At 45.5% G+C, this 23295-nt stretch overlaps 1 protein-coding gene across 5 annotated transcripts in view; it reads left to right on the top strand.

Annotated features, from left to right (window-relative positions):
• Positions 1-21620, top strand: part of LOC119965293 (F-box/LRR-repeat protein 3-like) — a 33702-nt gene extending 12082 nt beyond the window's left edge. For all 5 annotated transcript variants that reach the window (XM_038795832.1, XM_038795829.1, XM_038795831.1 and 2 more), the window contains 4 exons: positions 6712-7081; positions 12590-12712; positions 12805-12976; positions 20457-21620. In XM_038795832.1, the coding sequence (XP_038651760.1) occupies positions 6713-7081; positions 12590-12712; positions 12805-12976; positions 20457-21100 (1308 nt within the window). In that variant the 5' untranslated portion in view covers position 6712 and the 3' untranslated portion in view covers positions 21101-21620. The remainder of the gene's footprint in view (positions 1-6711; positions 7082-12589; positions 12713-12804; positions 12977-20456) is intronic.
• Positions 21621-23295: the final 1675 nt, after the last annotated feature.

Genomic DNA, 23295 nt, shown 5'->3' with positions numbered 1-23295 from the left:
GAGAGAGAGAGGCAGAGAGAGAGGGGCAGAGAGAGGAGAGAGAGAGAGAGAGAGGGCAGAGAGAGAGAGAGGGCAGAGAGCAGAGAGAGAGAGAGGGGCAGAGAGGAGAGAGAGAGGGGCAGAGAGAGAGAGAGAGAGGGCAGAGAGAGAGAGAGAGAGAGGCAGAGAGAGAGAGGGGCAGAGAGAGAGGGTGGAGGGCACAGAGAGAGAGGGAGGGGTCACAGAGAGAGAGAGAGGGACGGGGACATAGAGAATGTCATTAGCGGGCCCAGCCACGATGCACCGCCTCTGATGGGCCGAATTCCCGATGGCGAGGGCTACGTCCATCAAGTGGGGCTAGAATTGACCGGCACTGGTCCAGAGGGTCATAATGCTAGACTTTTAATGCGAAAAGTTAAGGGTTTCTCTGGATATGAAATAACATCATTGTCAAGATAATCCTTTTTAAAAATTGGTTCATTGGATGTACTGGCTAGGCCAATATTTATTGTCCATCCCTAATTGCCCCTGAGAAGGTGGTGTGTTGCCGCCTTGAGCTGCTGCAGCCCATGTGGTGTAGGTACACCTATGGTGCTATGAGAAAGGGGGTTCTCAGATTTTAAACCAGCGACTGTGAAAGAATGGCGATATATTTCCAAGTCCGGATAGTGTGTGGCCTGGAGGGGAATTTTCAGGTGATGGTGTTCCCCTGTATCTGCTGCCGTTGTTCTTTTAGATAGTTGGGGGTATGGGATTCGAAAATGCTGCCTCAGGAATCTTGGTGAGTTCCTGCAGTGAATCTTGGACATGGTACGCACTGCTGTCGCTGTGCGACAGTGGCAAAGGGAGTGAATGTTTATGGGTGCGGTGCCTAATAGGTGGACTAGTTTGTCCTGGAATGTGTTGAGCATCTCGAGGATTGTTGGAGCTGCACTCATCCAGGCAAATTGAGAGCATTCCATCGCACGTCTGACACATGCCATATAAGTTATGAATTTGGAAGTGCCAGGAGGTGAGTTACTCGCTGCAAGAGTCTTTGCCTCTGTTGTATTTATATGGGTAGTCCAGTTTAGTTTCTGGTCAATGATTACCCCCAGGATGTCGATAGTGGGGGATTCAGCAATGGTAATGGCATTGAATATCAAAGAGTGATGATTGGGGGAGACGGTGGAGTAGTGCTATTTTCACTTGACTAGTAGGCTGGTTTAGCACACTGGGCTAAATCGCTGGCTTTTAAAGCAGACCCAGGCAGGCCAGCAGCACGGTTCAATTCCTGTACCAGCCTCCCCGAACAGGCGCCGGAATGTGGTCACTAGGGGCTTTTCACAGTAACTTCATTGAAGCCTACTCGTGACAAGCGATTTTCATTTCATTCATTTTCATCCAGAGACCCAGGGTAATAATCTGGGGACCCGGGTTCGAATCTCACCATGGCAGGTGGTGGAATTTAAACTCAATAAAATATCTGGAATTAAAAGTCTAATTATGACTCAAAAGCCATTGTCAATCTGGTTCACTAATGTCTTTTGGGAATTAAATCTGCCACCCTTACCTGGTCTGGCCTAGAGGTGGCCTCCAGACCTACAGCAATGTGGTTGACTCTTAAGTGCCTCTGGAATGGCCTAGCGAGCCACTCAGTTGTATTCAACCGTTACAAAAGTATGAAAAGGAATGAAACTGGAGGGACCACCGACACTGGAAACAATAAAAGCAAACCCAGCACATTGCAAAGTCCTCCTTGCTAACATCTGGGGGCTTGTGCCAAAATTGGGAGAACTATCTCATAGACTAGTCAAGCAACAGCCTGACTTAGTCATACGCACAGAAGCACCCAAATGTAACTTGCCACTTGTCAGCTGAAGCCTGGATATTGTCCAGGTCCTGCTGCATTTTGATACTGTTTCAGTATCTGAAGAGTTGTAAATGGTGCTGAACATTGCGCAATCATCAGTGAACATCCCCACTTCTGACCATATGATGGAAGGAAGCTCTTGAGCAGCTGAAGATTGTTGGGCCTTTGACACTATGTCTTTAAATTATTGGTAGTAAAAATATTAACTTGTGGGAGTGTAATCATTGCCATTCTAACTGTCTTCAAGTAGAATAGGACTCATCGCTGGGGCTTCCGGTGACGGGGATGAGCTGAGAAGGCACACATCACTGAGAAGTCACACATCAGGTGGCTCTCCTCACAAACCTGAAAATAGGCTCTTTTCAATCAAAATAGCCCACTAATACAAAAGATAAAACATCCCCACACCTCAACTAGCAGCAACAGAAAAGGAAAATGCCAAACAACAGCCACTCCAGAAGCCGCGTGGAAACTAGGAGTTGAAAAAGCCAGGAGAAACAAATGGCTGAGCCACTGACTCACGAGACGGCAAAACTTGGGTCGCACCAGAATGGGAAGTACCAACCCGCCGCACAAGGAGAACCCCACGCCAAGGGATGGCTGGAGGATGTTTCTCTCAAGGGAATTCAGAACACAGGGAAGAGACGAAAACCGACATTCAAGCTGCAGTCAGGGGTGCAGTCGCGGAAGCTCTGGCGACCATGCAGGTGGCCCTAGACAAGAAGAAGAGGCTACTGGAAGCTCAGGAAAACACCATCAAAGAGCTGGAGAGGGCAGCAACAGACCAGAGGACCTGCTCGTCGCCCTAGAAAAAGAACTGGCAAGGCTGGTCGCGACATGGGAGCCTGAAAAGGAAAATCGACGACCAGGAAAACCTATTGAGGTGGCAAAACATGTGGATTGTAGGCATGCTGAAGGGAATCGAAGGTAAGAACCCTATGGATTATGTGACCCAAATGCTGGGCAATCTGGTGGGCAGGGATTGCTTCCCCAACCCACCAGAAATGGACAGAACCCATCGGTCGCTTCGCTCAAAGCCCAGAGCTGGAGAACAGCCGAATGCAATAATCACCAAAATGGACCGGTACCAAGGCCGGGAATGAATCCTGCGCTGCGTGAGGCAGACAAAGAACTGTAACTGGGAAGGTCACCGGATCATGATCTATGAGGATATTGGGGCTGACCTGGCCAAGCGTGGGCAGAATTCAACAGGGCGAAGTCTACCCTGAACAAGAGCAGCTTGGGATGCTGTACCCAGCCAAACTCTGGGTCACGTTCCAAGGCAGGGAGCCCCTGTGGACACGTACAGCTTTGTCCTGGAAAACGGGCTCGAGAAACGGCAGCTGGGACAGCAGTGAAGGGATCATCTGGCTGGTTTAGCTCACTCAGCTAAATCGCTGGCTTTTAAAGCAGACCAAGCGGGCCAGCAGCATGGTTCGATTCCCGTACCAGCCTCCCCAGACAGGCGCCGGAATGTGGCGACTAGGGGCTTTTCACAGTAACTTCATTGAAGCCTATTCGTGACAATAAGCGATTTTCATTTCATTTTTTTCATCATCAGAAGAGACTTTACTTGTTGATTTGCTAACTGTAAACCATAGATCATAAAATTTACAGTGCAAAAGGAGGCCATTCAGCCCATCGAGTCTGCACCAGCTCTTGAAAGATCACTCTGCCTAAGCTCACATGTCCACCCCATCCCCGCAACCCAGCAACCTCACCTACCCTTTTCAGGGCAATTTAGCATGGTCAATCCACCTAACCTGCACATCATTAGACTGTGGGAGGAAACTGGAGCACCCAGAGGAAACCCAAGCAGAAATTGGGAGAATGTGCAGGCTCCGTACAGACATCCTAAGCCAGGAATCGAACTTGGTACCATGCTGCCCACTGTGCTACTGTGCTGTGCACATGATGAATACTTTGCGCAAGACTGTACTGCCTTGTTCTGGGGATCAGGGATGTAAGAGAATAAGAAAAGAGTGAGGGCAGGAAAGTGCAAGGGGACAGTAGGTAGGGAGCTCAGGGAACAGGCAACGGGTGGTCACACAACTGACCTCCATAAGAGATTTGTTTAGGAATCTGGTAACAGCGGGGAAGAAGCTGTTTTTGAATCAGTCAGTGTGTGTTCTCAGACTTACTACAGATTCCACTGTTTTACTATCCTCCGAGAGAAGAAATTCCTACTAATATCTGTCTTAAATGGGCAATTCCTTACTCTAAGATTATGGTCTCTGGTCCTAGACTCTCCCACAAAGGGAAACAACCTCTCAACATCTACCCATGTCATGAATCTGCTTGGAGACAGCAGTCAACAGTATTCAGAGGGCCTCAATTGATCTGCGTTTCTCCTTGTAACTAGTTTAGAACTAGATAATAATCAAGTGTGAATAGTTTATGGCAGAGAGACAGATTGTAGATGATTGGGAAGGTCCTTGAGATATACCTATGTTAATATATAGTCAAGAAGGTTGACCGGGGTAGACAGTCGAATGAAGAACAAAGATACAATTGCCAGGAGAGGCCGTTACCATCTAGCACTCTCAGAAAGCAGGCAAGTTGGTTTTCAGACACCAAGCCCGGAGACCAAGTTTACAGCAAACAAGCTTGTAACTAGAGCAGGTTGTGTGTGTGTGTGGAGAAGGGGAGGAGGCAAGGGCTTTTAATAGCCCACTCCTGCTCAATGGAACTGTTGATTGGGTACAGACTGTCTGATAACAAGAGACTTTCTAAGACAAAGAGTTTTGTTGGGCAACTTTCTGAAGGCTCGGGCAGCCAGTGAGTCCTCCGATTAACCCCTGAATCACAACTACATTGCAATGGGCTCCGGGATAATGGGTGCTGATTGGGTCTTCCAAGTCCCTCCTGCATTCTGACCTGATCAGCTGAGGGTTTCCCGCTACCAAGGGACAGTGGGATATATCCCACCACTGTGATAAGCTGCATAAAATCCAACCCACATATATGTGGACTCTAGAGATTGCTGTCAATTTCATTGGAGTAATGATGGTGAATGCCAGAATCTTTGAACCAACAATTCTTTTAAAGTCTTTTATGAGGTGTAAAGTAAGCCTCTGCATGTTTGGATGGACTTGAGCAAAGAGCAAGAAATTCTTCTGATAGACCAAAGTTTCCACCTCAAATAATAGCACTAGAAACTGAATTTTAAGAATTATTTGTTTCTGGGATGTGGAAGACATGGGAAAGCTACGGTTCCCATCCCTTGTTGCCCTAAGAAGTTGGCAGTGGATCTTTTCCATGAGCTGCTGATATTTTTAAATTTTCTTTCACCATTTCTGGGACTTTGCTATGGCTAAATTGTATTTTTGCCTGCAAACCAGGAATTATGTTTCTTAAAATGCTGCACTGGCTATATGGCATTTTGGGCTATCCTGAGAATCTTGATAATGTGTTGAATCACTGCAAGCAATTTTTACTACGAAACACATTGCCAAATAAATAGAAACTATTCCCATCTTAGAAATGTATCTCTTAATAAACTGAAAACATAATACATATGCCGAGAGTTGAGGTTAGTCAATCAATAATTAATCTCATGGATTTGAAAATTAGAGGAAATCCATGTTTTGCAGGTTTAGTTCCTTGCAGGATTTATCTTGATCTGTTGTTGCCACTTCCATGCCTGCTTTAAAAGTTTAGAACTTAGAATTCTGGAAACATTTGTTCAATTAGTTAAGAACAGTGCAATTGGAGGGCAGCACGGTGGCACAGTGGTTAGCATTGTTGCTACGGCGCTGAGGACCTGGGTTCGAATCCCGGCCCTGGGTCACTGTCCGTGTGGAATTTGCACATTCTCCCCGTGTCTGCGTGGGTTTCGCCCCCACAACCCAAAAGATGTGCAGGATAGGTGGATTGGCCACACTAAATTGCCCCTTAATTGGAAAAAATAATTGGGTACGCTAAATTTTTTTTTTTTTAAACAGTGCAATTGGTATACCCAGCACAGGATATCATAATTGTTTCCTGGCAGTACAATTGTGGAATGAATGTTATCTGCAGATTTCAATATAGTTTTCAGAATTGATGTATTTTTCTTGTATTTCAATGTTCTGTTTTGTCTATCCAACTCATAGCTGTAAAGTTCTTATCTTGATCTTAGTCCTTTTGATATTTGAATTCATAATGTATCATGAAGTGAACAAAACTGATTGTGAGGATCTGTGCTTTTTTGGCTGTTTCAAATGTTCTCATTTTGAACCTTGGCACTATTTGTTGAGTCAGCACTGTCTGTGAAGGAGCAAATTGTCAGTAGAAAGGAATGCACTTACTAATTGTTGAAATTCTGTTAATATTTCTTTAGCTATACTTTTAATATTCTTTTAGGGTCTGGTTTAGCACAGGGCTAAATCTCTGGCTTTGAAAGCAGACCAAGGCATGCCAGCAGGTTCAATTCCCATACCAGCCTCCCCGAACAGGCGCCAGAATGTGGTGACCAGGGGCTTTTCACAGTAACATCATTTGAAGCCTACTTGTGACAATAAGCGATTTTCATTTCATTTTCAGCTATCCTTAATTGTAGCTGCCTTGAAGTATTGAGAATAACTAACCCCACTATCCAATTTCTCATATGAAAGCAAAAGTAATATCCTTGCTATTTCCATGTAGCATCTGTGGGAGGAAAAATAACACTTGCATAATCTTTTAAACTACCTTTTAACCACCAGCTTTGTTTTTGAGTAAACCTGACATGATGCTCCATCTTCACTTTATTAACTACATAATCCGATAAACTCGTCTGATTTAGGTTAAATACACTGCTAAGTTTGAAGCGTGTCATCTGCGTTCAACATTCCTGACTAAAATTGAAAGGGAGCAATTTGCATTCAACTAAAATAACATTAGCTTTTGTTCTCTTTCAGAATGAAGCAAAACAGAGTAAACCAAAAAGTTGAGACCCAGCCTGCTTCAGATCCTGATGAAGGCAAAAAAAGACGAAAAATGAGCTCAACTCCAACCATTGAGACTTTCAGTGCATGTCAGGTAAACTGGGGGAACCTGCACTATGATGTGATTCTACACATCTTTCAGTACTTGCCATTGGTGGATCGAGCTTACGCATCATCAGTATGTAGAACATGGAATGAAGTATTTCACATGCCTGAGCTATGGAGACGATTTGAGTTTGAATTGAACCAGCCAGCCACATCTTATCTGAAATCAACTCACCCAGATTTAATCCAGCAGATAATCAAAAAGCATGCAGATCATCTGCAGTATGTCAGTTTTAAGGTAAGAAGAGATAGATATTTATGAACTACAATGTTTAAAAAAAAAAATTGTAAGACTAATATTTATTTTTGTATGGGTAAATGTCCTCTTTCTATCCACCATTTATGAAATCCACTCTAGAACATAGAACGATACAGCGCAGTACAGGCCCTTCGGCCCACGATGTTGCACCGACATGGGAAGTCAAAAACTAAAGGCCATCTAACCTACACTATGCCCTTATCATCTATATGCTTATCCAATAAACTTTTAAATGCCCTCAATGTTGGCGAGTTCACTACTGTTACAGGTAGGGCATTCCACTGCCTCACCACTCTTTGCGTAAAAAACCCACCTCTGACCTCTGTTCTATATCTATTACCCCTCAATTTAAGGCTATGTCCCCTCGTGCTAGCCATCTCCATCCGCAGGAGAAGGCTCTCACTGTCCACCCTATCTAACCCTCTGATCATTTTGTATGCCTCTATTAAGTCACCTCTTAACCTTCTTCTCTCTAATGAAAACAACCTCAAGTCCATCAGCCTTTCCTCATAAGATTTTCCCTCCATACCAGGCAACATCCTGGTAAATCTCTTCTGCACCCGTTCCAAAGCTTCCACGTCCTTCCTATAATGAGGCGACCAGAACTGTACGCAATACTCCAAATGCGGCCGTACTAGAGTTTTGTACAACTGCCACATGACCTCATGGCTCTGGAACTCAATCCCTCTACCAATAAAGGCCAACACACCATAGGCCTTCTTCACAACCCTATCGACCTGGGTGGCAACTTTCAGGGATCTATGTACATGGACACCGAGATCCCTCTGCTCATCCACACTGCCAAGAATTTTACCATTAGCCAAATATTCCGCATTCCTGTTATTCTTTCCAAAGTGAATCACCTCACACTTCTCCACATTAAACTCCATTTGCCACCTCTCAGCCCAGCTCTGCAGCTTATCTATGTCCCTCTGTAACCTGCAACATCCTTCCGCACTGTCTACAACTCCACCGACTTTAGTGTCGTCTGCAAATTTACTCACCCATCCTTCTGCGCCCTCCTCTAGGTCATTTATAAAAATGACAAACAGCAACGGCCCCAGAACAGATCCTTGTGGTACGCCACTCGTAACTGAACTCCATTCTGAACATTTCCCATCAACTACCACTCTCTGTCTTCTTTCAACTAGCCAATTTCTGATTCACATCTCTAAATCACCCTCAATCCCCAGCCTCCGTATTTTCTGCAATAGCCGACTGTGGGGAACCTTATCAAACGCTTTACTGAAATCCATATACACCACATCAACTGCTCTACCCTCGTCTACCTGTTCAGTCACCTTCTCAAAGAACTCGATAAGGTTTGTGAGGCATGACCTATCCTTCACAAAACCATGCTGACTATCCCTAATCATATTATTCCTATCTAGATGATTATAAATCGTATCTTTTATAATCCTCTCCAAGACTTTACCCACCACAGACGTTAGGCTCACCAACCTATAGTTACCGGGGTTATCTCTACTCCCCTTCTTAAACAAAGGGACCACATTTGCTATCCTCCAGTCCTCTGGCACTATTCCTGTAGCCAATGATGACCTAAAAATCAAAGCCAAAGGCTGAGCAATCTCTTCCCTGGCTTCCCAGAGAATCCTAGGATAAATTCCATCAGGCCCCGGGGACTTATCTATTTTCACCTTGTCCAGAATTGCCAACACTTCTTCCCTACGCACCTCAATGCCATCTATTCTAATAGCCTGGGTCTCAGTATTCTCCTCCACAATATTATCTTTTTCTTGAGTGAATACTGACGAAAAGTATTCATTTAGTATTTCGCTGATCTCCTTAGCCTCCACACACAACTTCCCACCACTGTCCTTGACTGGCCCTACTCTTACCCTAGTCATTCTTTGATTCCTGACATACCTATAGAAAGCTTTTGGGTTTTCCTTGATCCTACCTGCCAAAGACTTCTCATGTCCCCTCCTTGCTCGTCTCAGCTCTCTCTTTAGATCCTTCCTCGCTTCCTTGTAACTATCAAGCGCCCCAACTGAAACTTCACGCCTCATCTTCACATAGGCCTCCTTCTTCCTCTTAACAAGAGATTCCACTTCTTTGGTAAACCACGGTTCCCTCGCTCGACCCCTTCCTCTACTAGAATGTCTTCTGGTACTTTAATAGTGGCTATTCTTACATAGAAACAAACCTAGAAAAAGAAGCAGGAGGAGGCCATTCGGTCCTTCGAGCCTGCTCCACCATTCATTATGATCATGGCAGATCATCAAGTTCAATACTCTGATCCTATCTTCCCCCCCGCCCCAAATCCCTTGATCACTTTAGCCCCAACAGTTATACCTAATTCCTTCTTGAAATTATACAATTTTCACCTCAAACTACTTTTTGTGGTAGTGAATTACACAGATTCACCACTCTGGGTGAAGAGGTGTCTCCTCACCTCAGTCCTAAAATGTTTACCCCTTATCTTCAAATTATGACCTCTAGTTCTGGACTCCCCATCAAGGGGAACATTCTTTCTGAATCTACCCTGTCTAATCCTGTTAATTTTATGAGTTTCTGAAATCCCTTCTCGCTTCTGTAAACGCCAATGAACATAATCCTAGCCAATTTAGTTTTTCCTCATACAACAGTCCTGTCATCCAAGGAACCAGCCTGGTAAAGCTTCGCTGCACTCCCTCCATAGCAAGAACATCCTTCAGATAAGGACACCAAAACTGCACACAATACTCCAGGTGTGGCTTCACCATTGCTCTATACAATTTTAATTTTAAAAAAATCTCTATTATCCCTATACTCAAATCCTCTTGCTATGAAGGCCAACATACCATTTGCCTTCTTTACTGCCTGCTGTACCTGCGTGCTTACTTTCAGCGACTGATGCACAAGGACACCAAGGTCTCGCTGAATATCCACCTCTCAATTTACATCCATTCAAATAATAACCTGCTGCCCTATTTAATAGTGACTATTCTTCAGTTGAGAAAGCTCAGAAGATTGGTTGGCTGTGGGGAACATCATGGCTTTGGTTAATCCCAGCCATTCCTGCATTTCATGGAAGAAACGCTTATTCATGATCTGGGTCACAAATTCTAGTGCTCACCAAAGTCTGGAAACAGTGGGAGAGGGAAAACCTGATTTTGAAAAGCAAACCAATATCTGAGATGCAAACAGCTGGGTGTGGGTTGAATGGTGGAGGATGGGTGGTGAGTCAAAATAAAGGGTTTGTTTCCTCTGCATTTATATAGCTTAAGCATTTGAATTAAAATTTAAATCTAAAGTTGATGAGTGGGATTTATGTTTTAATGCTGGAATTAGGGGAGTTGGCAGCACTGTTGGCACGAGAAAACTGTTAAGTCACTTAAGGTGGTTAATAGATGAAAAGAGCAGATATTGCATGAAGTGTAATGCGGACATATGAGAAGTGATGCAATAATACAGTGTAGAAGAGGCCGTTCGGCCCATTGAGTCTGCACCGACGCATGAAAGACATCTGACCTGCCTACCTAATCCCATTTACCAGCACCTGGCCCATAGCTTGTACACCTCAATCAGGTTACCCCTCACTTCTCTGCTCCAGCGAAAACAACCCAAGCCTATCCAACCTCTCTTCATAACTTAAATGTTCCATCCCAGGCAACATCGGATGAATCACCTTTCACCCCCTCCAGTGCAATCACATCCTTCCATAATGAGGCGACCAGAATTGCACATGCACGCCAGCTGTGCCCTCACCAAAGTTCAATGCAACTCCAACATGACCTCCCTGCTTTTGTAATCTATACCTCGATTGATAAAGGCAAGTGTCCTATATGCCTTTCTCATCAATCTATTAACCTTCTCCTCTGCCTTCAGAGATCTATGGACAAACACGCCAAGGTCCCTTAGTTCTTCGTCAAGCCTTTCATTGAATACTTCCTTGTCAAATTACTCCCTCCAGAGTGTATCATCTCTCACTTTTTCGGGTTCAATTCCATCTGCTACCTTTCTGCCCATTTGACTATCCCATCTATATCTCTCTGTAGCCCAATACATTCAACCCCACTGATAACCACCCGGTCAATCTTTGTGTCATCCGCAAGATTACTGTTCCTACCCCCAACATAGTAATTTATGTTGTTTACATAAATGACAAATAATAAAGTTCCCAGCACAGATACCTGTGGTACACACTGGACACTGTGTGTCTCCGAGAATTAAGCCAATTTTGAATCCATCTTATCAAGTTACCTTGCATCGCATGTGCATTTTCCTTCTTTACAAGTCTCCCATGTGGGATCTTGTCAAAGGCTTTGCTGAAATCTATGTAAGATACATCAATTGCACTATTCTCATCTGCACACCTCTTCACTTGCTCAAAAAACACAATCAAATTTGTTCGGTATGACCTCTCTTTGACAAATCCATGTTGACTATTCCTGATCAAACCTTGCTTCTCCAAGTGGAAATAGATTCTCACATTCAGAATTTTCTCCAGTAGTTTCGCAACCACTGATTTGAGACTCACAGATCTGTGGTCCCTTGGCTGATCTCTCTCACCTTTCTTAAACAGTAGGATCACATTAGCTGTTCTCGGTCTTGGTACCTTGCCTGTGGCCAGAGAGGAATTAAAAATTTGGGTCAGAGTCCCTGCAATCTCCTCTCTTGCCTTCCACAGCATTCTGGGACACAATTTATCTAGACCTGGAGATTTGTCCACTTGAAGTCTGCCACCACCTCCAATACCTTGTCACTCCCTATGTCAGTTTGCTGAAGAATCTCAGTCTCTCTCCCTGAGTTCCATTTCTACCTCCTCATTCTCTTGGGTGAAGACAGATGTGACGTATTTGTTCAACACCCTATCAATGTCTTCTGGCTCCACCCACAAATTTCCTTCTTTGTCCCTAATGAGCCCTACTCTTTCCCTGGTTATCTTCTTCCCAGTGATATGATTGAATGGCGGAGTGGACTCGATGGGCCGAATGGCCTTACTTCCACTCCTATGTCTTATGGTCTTATGGTCTTATATACTTATAGAATTTACAGTGCAGAAGGAGGCCATTTGGCCCATCGAGTCTACACCGGTCCCTGAAAGAGCACCTGACCTAAGCCCACACCTCCACCCTATCCCCATAACCCAGCAACCCCACCTAACTGCAATTAGTGCACTTTTGTGAAAGTTAACATTGGGATGAATAAAAACTATTTGGAACATTGTATCTGAAGGAGCCAATAAGGAAATACGTAGTTTCTTCAGGCAAACTGCATGTAAAGCATGAAAGTAAAGCAATATTTTTTTCTTGATATTTTAATAATGTTTTCATAATTTGTGTAGGATCAAGGTGCCACAAGGGTGCTAGTTCAGACAGTGCATCCAATTAATCTAATAAGCAATACTCATAAGGCCTGAATACTGTCCACAGCTGCATTTTAACCTTTTTTGTAATTCAGTTAATGATTATGATTGTAAAATTGCTTGTCGTGTTCCAATTATTTTCTGTCCTTTTAAATCTGCTTTCTTGCATTTTTCAGGTTGACAGTAGCACTGAGTCTGCAGAGGCAGCATGTGATATTCTTTCACAGCTGGTTAACTGTTCCATAAAGACATTGGGGCTGATTTCCACAGCAAGACCCAGTTTCATGAATTTGTCAAAGGTAGCTTTTCTTTTTAATCTAGTTTAATAGCCATGGAAGTACAAAACATTTTTAATTGAAAGTATTCATCATCTTCCTTTTTGCTTCCACAGTCGCGTTTTGTGTCAGCTCTAACTGTGGTATTTGTGAACTCAAAATCACTGTCATCAATCAAGATTGATGATACACCAGTAGATGACCCATCTCTTAAGGTTTTGGTGGCTAATAACAGTGACACTCTGAAATTGTTGAAAATGAGCAGTTGTCCTCATGTTTCACCTGCAGGTAAATACAAGCTTTTTCATAATGTAAGATGTAATTCAGTCATAAATGTTTTTGAGGCAGCACGGTGGCGTAGTGGTTAGCATTGCCCCCTCATGGCGCCAAGGTCCCACGATCAATCCCGACTCCAGGTTACTGTCCATGGGGAGTTTGCACATTTTCCCCGTGTTTGCGTGAGTCTCACCCCTAAGATGTGCAGGCTAGGTGAATTGGCCACGCTAAATAGCCCCTTAATTGGAAAAAATGAATTGGGTACTCGAAAAAAAAAAACATTTTTAAAAATGTTTTTGGAGTACTGAAATATTGAACCTAAACGTGTGTCTAATGCAGTGTATTGATCAAAAAAATCAATACAAAGGAGCCTGTAGAACCTCTTCAAATGCTTTTTATTGATGTTGTCTAATTTTTATTGAATATTGAATGGTCCCATTTTCCTAATTTAATTCATCATTCAAAAATTGCATTATATAATGATTGACATTTCTGAAGAAAACAATAACATTTTGTATGCTAGCTTATTTTAAATTTTTTTTTAAACACATTTAATTCAAACTTGTATCAAAGTAGGTTACAGCAAATAAGCAACCCGGGAAACATTCTTCCCAACAATCAACTATACAGTTTGTATGGATTTTTCTCCTTTTTCACCCCCCGCGACGAATAGCTCCTCAAGCACGGTCACAAACATCCCCCACCTTTTCTCAAACTCCCCTGCTGAGCCCCTTAACTCATACTTTATCTTCTCTAACCGCAGGAAATCATACAGGTCACCCAACCATGCTGCTACCCCCGGTGGCGATGCCGACCGCCACTCCAGCAAAATTTGTCGCCATGCAATCAGAGAGGCGAAGGCCAAGACATCGGCCATCCACCTCTCCATGAGCTCCGGCTTCTCTGAAACCCCAAATATCGCCACCAAAGGGTCTGGGTCCACTCCCTCCTCCACTATCCTGGCTAAGACCGTGAACACTCCCGCCCAGAATCTTCCCAATCTTTCACAACACCAAAACATGTGCGCATGATTGGCTGGCCCCCGCCCACACCTCTCACACTCATCTGCTACCCCTAAAAGAACCCACTCATTCTCACCTGAGTCATATGCACCCTGTGCACCACCTTAAACTGCATCAGACTCATCCTTGCACAAGAGGAGGTCCCGTTTACCCTTCACAGTGCCTCACTCCATACTCTCCAATTGATCTCCATTCCCAACTCCGCTTCCCATTTCTCCTTGATCTTCACCACCCGCTCACCTCCCTGCTCCCCCAGCCACTTATATATATCCCCAATTCTTCCCTCCCCTTCCACATCCGGAAGGAGCAGTCGCTCCAGCAGGGTGTATCCCGGCAATCTAGGGAACCCCTTCCAGACCTTTCATGCAAAGTCCCTAAACTGTAGATACCTGAACTTACTACCCCTCGGCAGCTCTACCATCTCCCTTAGCTCCTCCAGACTGGCGAACCCTTGCTCCAAATGCAAATCCCTCACCTTGACCAGTCCCTTTTCCCTCCACCTCCTCTATACACTATCCATCTCACCTGGCTCAAACCCTTGATTCTCGCACAGCGGCTTTAGCACCGACATCCCATCCACCTTAAAAGGCCTCCTCAGCTGATTCCATATCTTCACCGTGGACTGCACCACTGGGCTCCCTGAAAACCTACTCGGAGCCATTTGCAATGCTGCCGTCACCATAGCCCTCAAAGATTCCCCCTCCTAACCCACTCTACCCCTTCTCCTTCCCACCACCACCACACCTTGTCCACATTTGCCGCCCAATAATAATGAAGCAAGTTTGGCAACGCCAATCCTCCCTGCTGCCTCTGCCTCTGTAGCAGGGTCCTCCCCACCCTCGGCACCTTCCCCGCCCAAACAACGTCAGAGATGATTGTGTCCACTTTCCGAAAAAATTTATTTCCTTTGGTATAAAGATCGGGAGAGCCTGAAAAATAAACAAGGACCTCAGCAGAATATTTATTTTCACCACTTGGGCCCTCCCCGCCAACGTTAAGTGCAGTGAATCCCACCTCTTCAGATCCTCCCTGGCCTCCTCCACCAGCTTTGTTAAGTTCCACTTATGGAGCCCCGTCCATTCCCTCGCTACCTGAATCCCCAAGTACCTAAACCTATCCCTCGCTGCTGTAAATGGCACCCCCCCCTAAATTAGCCCACTGTGCCAGCTCATTCACCAGGAATACCTCACTTTTCCCTACATTCAGTTTGTATCCTGAGAACCCTCCAAACCTCCCCAACAGGCCCATAATCCTTCCCATACTCTCCAACGGATCCAAAACATACAGCAGGTGGTGACCGGCACAGAGCGACACCCGATGCTCCCTCTGTCCCCTCATTATCCCCTGCCACTCTGCCGACCCCCTGAGAGCCATCGCCAATGGCACTGTGGCCAACGCAAACAGCAACGGCAACAGCGGGCACCCCTGTCTCGTCCCCCTGTGTAAGTCCAAGCTTCGTGAGCTCATATCATTCGTCCTCGCCCTCGCTCTTAGCACCGCATACAGCAACCATACCCATGCCACAAATCTCAGCCCTAAACTTCGAACAAGTACTGCCACTCCACCCGATCAAATGCTTTTTCCGCGTCCATGGACACCACCACCTCCGGTACCAGAGCTCTGGACGGATTCATTGCCACATTCAATATTAACTCGCGAGCTGCCTGCCCTTCACGAAGCCTGTTTGATCTTCTGCAATCGCCCCCAGGACACAATCCTCCATCCTCCCCGCCAACAACTTAGCCATTACTTTCACATCTGTGTTCCATAGTGATATGGGTCTATACGACCCACATTCCACCGGACCTTCCCTTTTTTTGGGATCAGTGTGATTACTGCCTGCTTCATCGTCTCCGGCAACTCCCCCTTCTCCAGTGCTTCATTAAACACCCCCAAGAGATATGTTGCCAGGTCCACCGCAAGTTCCTTATAAAATTCTGCCGGGTACCCATCCGGCCCAGGGGCCTTCCCCAACTTCCTATCCCTGATACTATCCAGCACCTCCCTCAGCCCCAGGGGCTCCTCCAACACCTGCATCTTTGCTTCCTCCATCTGCGGAAATTCCAGCTCGTCCAGAAACCACCCCATGACCCCTCCTCTCCTCCTGAGTCTGCCTCATAAAATCCTGGTAATACTCTCTAAATGCCTCATTTATATTCCCTGGCTCTGACACCACATCCCCAGCCCCTGTCCGGACCTTCAATATTTCCCTGGACGCAGCCTGTCTCCACAGCTGGTGCCCCAGTATGCTGCTCGCCTTCTCCCCATACTTGTATTGCACCCCCCTTGCCCTACGCAGTTGCCCTACCCCCCTCCCCGTTGTCAGCCTGTCAAACTGCACTGCAGCTTTTTCCTCCTCGCTCGCCAATCCCTCCACGGTGGGCACCCTCGAATATTCCCTGTCCACCTCAACTATCTCACTCAATAGACGGTCATGTTCAGCCCTCCTTTCCTTACTCGCACAAACCGTAAATGAGAGAATTTCTCCCTGGACCACTGCCTTCAGTGCTTCCCAATAAATGCCCGCCGACACCTCCCCATTCTGATTGAACTCCACATAATCCCTAATCGCCAACCGCACCCTACCACAAAAACCTTCATCCGCCAACAACCCCGAGTCAAACCTCCACCCCGGCCTCTGCTCTCGTCCCTAACTGATCCGAATATCCAGCCAGTGGGCTGCATGGTCTGAGATAACTATCCCCGCATACTCTGCCCCCTCCACCCCAACCAGAATCTCCCGATTCACTACAAAGTAATCAGTCCTCGAATACACCTTATAGACTTGTGAAAAGAAGGAATACTCCCTTCCCCCTAGATTCTGAAAGCGCCATGGATCCACCATACCCATCCTCTCCATAAAACCCCCCCGCTCCCTTGCCGTTCGTACCCTACCCATCGACCTGGGCCTCGATCTATCCACCCTTGGCTCCAGGACACATTTAAAATCTCCTCCCATGATCAACTAATACGTGTCCAAATCTGGGCCAAACCCCCTCATAAAACCCACATCATCCCAATTTGGAGCATATACATTTACCAACATACCAGTACCCTTTCCAATACCCCACTCACAATCACATATCTCCCACCTGGATCCCTCACCACCTTCGCACTCACAAATCCCATTTCTTGGCTCATTAAAATCGCCTCGATTTCAAATCAAACCCCGAGTGAAAAACCTGCCCAATCCACCCCTTCCTCAACTTAACCTGGTCCTTCTCCTGCAAAAAGACAACCACCGCTTTCAAACTCCTGAGGTGCGCGAACACCCGCGACCTTTTAACCGGCCCATTCAGTCCCCGGACATTCTACGTTTCCAACCTTACCGGAGGCTTGTGCCTCCAATCTCCTCTACCGTCCTTCATCTTCCCCACTTAACTCCTGCCCCTTTAATTCCACTCAGTGCCTAGTCCAACCCAAATGGCCCCTTTCTTCGCCCTTGACCATGTCATCTCTCACCCTCTGATATGTCGCAGAAACCCCCCTCGCCGCCCTCATTTCCCCTTCCCCTTCTTCCCCCCTACTTCCCCTTTTTCCCCCTTCCCCCAGCCACCCCTCTTGGCCTTCTCCCCCACCACTTCATTTCTGTTCACCAGCTTAACATGCTAGCGCGGCTGTCTTGCCCAAAGGCATATCCTAATGACCTCCCCCTCTCTCCCCCCACTCCTCCGCTCAAGGAAGAAGGCCTCCTGCTGGCCTTATCCTCCCCGACCCAAACAAGGACTTCTCCTGAACTCCAGGCAACCTTCTCCAAAAGCAAACAAACAGATGTTAAACACAAACAGTCCCATAAAACAGGAGGGGGATGGAAACATCCAACCCCACATAAACCTTTCACCCCTACAACTCCTTACAATCTCAACATTGAACAGAACCATCCCCCCCACCCCCCAACAAAAAAAGGTGAAAATCCCCCAATCTCTACACCCACTTCAAACATGCTCCCGACCATTACATAGTGCCAGCACCCCGGTTCCCAAGCATTGTCCACTCAGTTCTCCCCCAGTTTATGCTCCTTAATGAAGTCTTCGGCCGCTTCTGGGGTCTCGAAATAATACTCCCGGCCTCCGAACGTCACCCATAATTTCGCTGGGTAGAGCACCCCAAACCTGATCTGCCACCGGTACAGCACCGCCTTGGCCTTGTTGAAACCTGCCCGCCGTTTTGCCAACTCTACTCCGATGTCCTGATAAATCCGAACGTGATTTCCCTCCCAGTCGCAGCTACACTTCTCCCTGGCCCACCGTAGAATTTTCTATTTCTCCACAAATTTCTGGAGTCTCAAGATCACCACCCGCGGTGGCTCCCCAGCTCTAGGCTTTTGCCTCAGAGACCTATGTGCTCGGTCCACTTCAGGTGCCTTATCTAGAACCCCTTCTGCCACCAGTCCCGCCAGCATCCTCGAGACATACCTCGTGGCACTTACACCTTCCACTCCTTCAGGCAGGCCCACTATTCACAGGTTCTGCCTTCTCGAGGCATTCTCCTGCTCCTCCACCTTTGCCCTCCATGTTTTACTGAGGTCTCCTAGGAGCCCCACCTTCGCCTCCAGAGCCACCACACGATCGCTGTGCTCCGAGATTATTCCTTCAATCTTCCGAATCTGTGACCCCTGCACCTCCAAACACCTCTCCATCTACTCCAGAGTACTCTTCAGGGTGCTACAGCATCTGCAATGGCTGAATCCTCATGCATTTCTTTCCTCTGTTTATGGAATTCCTCCTTGATAAAAGTCATCAGCTCCTGTATCTGGGGCCTTACAGCTTGCCCCTCCACTGTCTGCATGTTGGAAGAGACTGTCTGTGAAGCACAAGACTATTTCAACTTTCCAGCCAAACCTCTCACTGTTTTCTGCCGGGTCCAGTGATCAGAAGACATACCATTCCAGGTGTAACTGCCCCTCTAACATTCACCTATGCCTTTTCATCAAAATTCCACCCGGATCTGGGTAAAAAGAGCCCTTTTCTGTGACTTTGAACAGGAACAGTCCTTTATGTGACCAATCACTCCATGGTCACAAGCGGAAGTCTTGTATGCTAGCTTATTGATGGCATGCTGAAGCTGTTTTGAGTGGCTCGGACATCCTCAAAAAAGTATAGTTTCATTAACACAGCTTTGGAACCTTGTAGTTCAGTTAAACAAGTTCAAGTATGATTTATTTTTCTGTGCTGATTTAATTTTAGTTTGCTTTCAGAATTTTTCGTGTTATTTATGTAACATTACCATCACTTTTCTGTTCTCTATACACCTTTGTTGTATAAGAACATGATGGGTAGCACAGTGGTTAGCACAGTTGCTTCACAGCTCCAGGGTCCCAGGTTTGATTCCTGGCTTGGGTGACTGTCTGTGCGGAGTCTGCATGTTCTCCCTGTGTCTGCATGGGTTTCCTCCAGGTGCTCCGGTTTCCCCCCACAGTCCAAAGATGTGAAGGTTAGGAGGATTGGCCATGCTAAATTGTCCTTAGTGTCCAAAACGGTGGGGTGGGGTTACTGGGTTGCGGGGATAGGGTGGAGATGTGGGCTTGGATAGGGCACTCTTTCCAAGGGCCGGTGCAGACTTGATGGGCCGAATGGCCTCCTTCTGCACTGTAAATGCTGGAGAGTTTTAATAAGAGTTAGCTGTCTGCTAAGAAATAATGATATTTTGTAGATTGTGACTAATTTAAAACATGTAAGCGATCCTCAACGTGCATGGGGTGTGCTGGTGAGCCTTTGCACTGGTAATGAAAACCTTTCAACTTGAATTCAGTATTGATGACTGCGTGGGTTTCCACCGGGTGCTCTGGTTTCCTCCCACAGTCCAAAAATGTGCAGGTTAGGTGGATTGACTCGGCTAAATTGCCCTCCGTGTCCAACAAAAGATTAGGTGGGGTTACTGAGTTATGGGGATAGGTTGGAAGTGTGGGCCGGTGCAGACTCAATGGGCCGAATGGCCTCCTTCTGCACTGTAAATTCTATGAAATCTATGTAATCCTACTGTATGGTAGAGGAAGCTACCAAATTTCTGTATTTTTCTGATTAATTAAGATTGCCTATGCTGTCATGATTACGCTTTTGAGAACATTAAGGATACATTTATGTATCTATTCTTCCCCAAACAAAATATTTTATTTTTATATTTAAAAAAAGTTATGAACAATGGTGGCTTTAGAATAATGCATTTTGCACTTGTGTTAATTTAATGTTGGTCTCTATTTGTATTTTGGGGAAATTGCAGGTTTTTCTTTTGAGAATATAGGTTATTCCCACCAGGAACTGAATTAAAAGTATCAAAGCTCATTTCACTTGAACCCTCTGGTTAACCGAGAGAAGAGGATTTTGTCCTAATCCCAAGTCTATAAAGTAGAAAGGATACAGTTATCCCATCCCTCTTGCCATCTGGTTCAAATTACTAGCGACTTGATTGTAAATTTATTTTCTTATTGCCCGTCATATGTTAAATAGATATTAAATGTTATTTCTATGCAGGTATTCTTTGTGTGGCTGATCAGTGCTATGGCCTTCGAGAGCTGGCACTAAACTATTGCCTTCTGAGTGATGAATTGTTATTGGCCTTATCCAGTGAGAAACATGTTCATCTGGAACACCTTCGCATCGATGTGGTGAGTGAGAATCCTGGACAGACGCAGTTCCACAGCATCAAAAAGAGCAGCTGGGATGCTCTTGTGAGACATTCTCCAAAAGTCAGCATTGTCATGTACTTCTTTTTGTATGAAGAAGAGTTTGATCCATTTTTCCGTGATGAAACTCCAGTCACTCACATATATTTTGGCCGTGCAGTCAGTAAGGCGATGTTGGGTCGCATTGGAATGAACTGCCCAAGATTGATTGAACTGGTAATCTGTGCAAACGGTCTCCAGCCTCTGGATAATGAATTGATTTGCATTGCCGAAGGTTGCAAAAATCTAACTGCTATGGGCCTGGGTGAATGTGAGGTTTCATGCAGTGCGTTTGTCAAGTTTGTGAAGATATGTGGACGACGCCTGACTCAGCTATCTATTATGGAGGAAGTACTGATACCAGATCAGAAATATAACTTGGAGCAAATCTACTGGGAGGTTTCAAAGCATCTGGGCAGGGTATGGTTCCCAGATATGATGCCTACCTGGTAAATCTTATGCAATTCATTTAAGTTTAAGAATGAGGAACTTGGCATGATCTAGAGGATGGTTCACATGCTTTCATCAATGAATAAAGCATACTGATAAAGGCTGATAAATCTGGATACCTAATAAATATTAACACAACTAAACATTTACGAAGTCTAAGATCCATTTGAATGCACTTTTCAATCCAGTTTGACAAATGTTTATATTGTGATTGTGTCTGTGTATCTAATAACTTACAGATTATATTTTAACATTTTCAAAGCATGAAACGGTGGCTTATTTTGAACAAGATCTTATGTGACTTCTGCCATGGACTGGACTAATTGCGTAAAGAATTATGACTTTGAGGAAAATCACAATCTAATCCTGGAAACATTCAATATTGTGAAGTGACCAAGTCTGTGGGCCTATGCATTAATACTTTACTCCGTTCTGCTTCAGGCAAAGGGAGGACTCCAGTAATCTGACAAATTAGCTGTTGCTCATTTGTGTGGTATCCAATAAATATTCTTTTTAATGTGTACATTTTAAAATTGAAGGGTAATTTATCTGACCTGCCATAAGGGAGGGAATAGATTGCACAAAACCGATGGTGGGATCAGAGGCCTCCGGTGTGATGAGTTGGAACCTGGGGTGGGCGGAGCAGGGCATGTCTGCAGTGGTGGGAAGTGCGGTGTGTAGAATGCCACAGGTTGGTCGTAAGCCTTGTTGGGATGAATGGGGAATTGGAAGCATGGCGAAGTAGCAAACCGTCACGAAAAATGATATTGGAGGATTTACAAGGGCATAGGGTGGGGGAATGGTTCCTTTTGGATCGGGGTGGTAGGCTTTAGTAAGAATTAGGTTATAGGCATGGGGTAAAGAACAAAGAAAATTACAGCACAGGAACAGTCCATTCGGCCCTCCCAGCCTGCGCCGATCTAAACCTGTTGCCTATTTTCCAAGGATCTACTTCCCTCTGTTCCCCGCCCGTTCATATATCTGTCCAGATGCATCTTAAATGATGCTATCGTGCCTGCCTCTACCACCTCCTCTGGCAAAGCATTCCAGGCACCCACCACCCTCTGCGTAAAAACTTTCCACGCACATCTCCCTTAAACATTCCCCCTCTCACCTTGAAATCGTGACCCCTTGTAATTGACACCCCCACTCTTGGAAAAAGCTTGTTGCTATCCACCCTGTCCATACCTCTCATAATTTTGTAGACCTCAATCAGGTCTCCCCTCAACCTCCGTCTTTCCAATGAAAACAATCCTAATCTACTCAACCTTTCTTCATAGCTAGCACCCTCCATACCAGGTAACATCCTGGTGAACCTCCTCTGCACCCTCTCTAAAGCATCCACATCCTTCTGGTAATGTGGCGACCAGAACTGCACGCAGTATTCCAAATGTGGCCTAACCAAAGTCCGATACAACTGTAACATGACCTGCCGACTCTTGTACTCAATACCCCGTCCGATGAAGGCAAGCATGCTGTATGCCTTCTTGACCACTCTATCGACCTGCGTTACCACCTTCAGGGTACAATGGACCTGAACTCCCAGATCTCTCTGTACATTAATTTTCTCCAGGACTCTTCCATTGACCGTATAGTCCGCTCTTGAATTAGATCTTCCAAAATGCATCACCTCGCATTTGCCTGGATTGAACTCCATCTGCCATTTTTCTGCCCAACTCTCCAATCTATCTATATTTTGCTGTATTCTCTGACAGTCCGCCTCGCTATCTGCAACTCCACGAATCTCAGTATCATCTGCAAACTTGCTCATCAGACCACATATTCCTTCGTCCAGATCATTTATGTATATCACAAACAACCGTGGTCCGAGCACGGATCCCTGTGGAACACCACTAGTCACCTTTCTCCATTTTGAGACACTCCCTTCCACCACTACTCTCTGTCTCCTGTTGCCCAGCCAGTTCTTTATCCATCTAGCTAGTACACCCTGAACCCCATACGACTTCACTTTTTACATCAACCTGCCATGGGAAACTTTATCAAATGCTTTACTGAAGTCCATGTATATGACTTCTACAGCCCTTCCCTCATCAATTAACTTTGTCACTTCCTCAAAGAATTCTATTAGGTTTGTAAGACATGACCTTCCCTGCACAAAACCATGCTGCCTATCACTGATAAGTCTATTTTCTTCCAAATGTGAATAGATCCTATCCCTCAGTATCTTCTCCAACAGT

This window comes from Scyliorhinus canicula, chromosome 4, assembly GCF_902713615.1.
Source record: "Scyliorhinus canicula chromosome 4, sScyCan1.1, whole genome shotgun sequence".
Lineage (NCBI taxonomy): Eukaryota > Metazoa > Chordata > Chondrichthyes > Carcharhiniformes > Scyliorhinidae > Scyliorhinus > Scyliorhinus canicula.
This window is presented reverse-complemented; position numbering and strand designations above follow the sequence as displayed.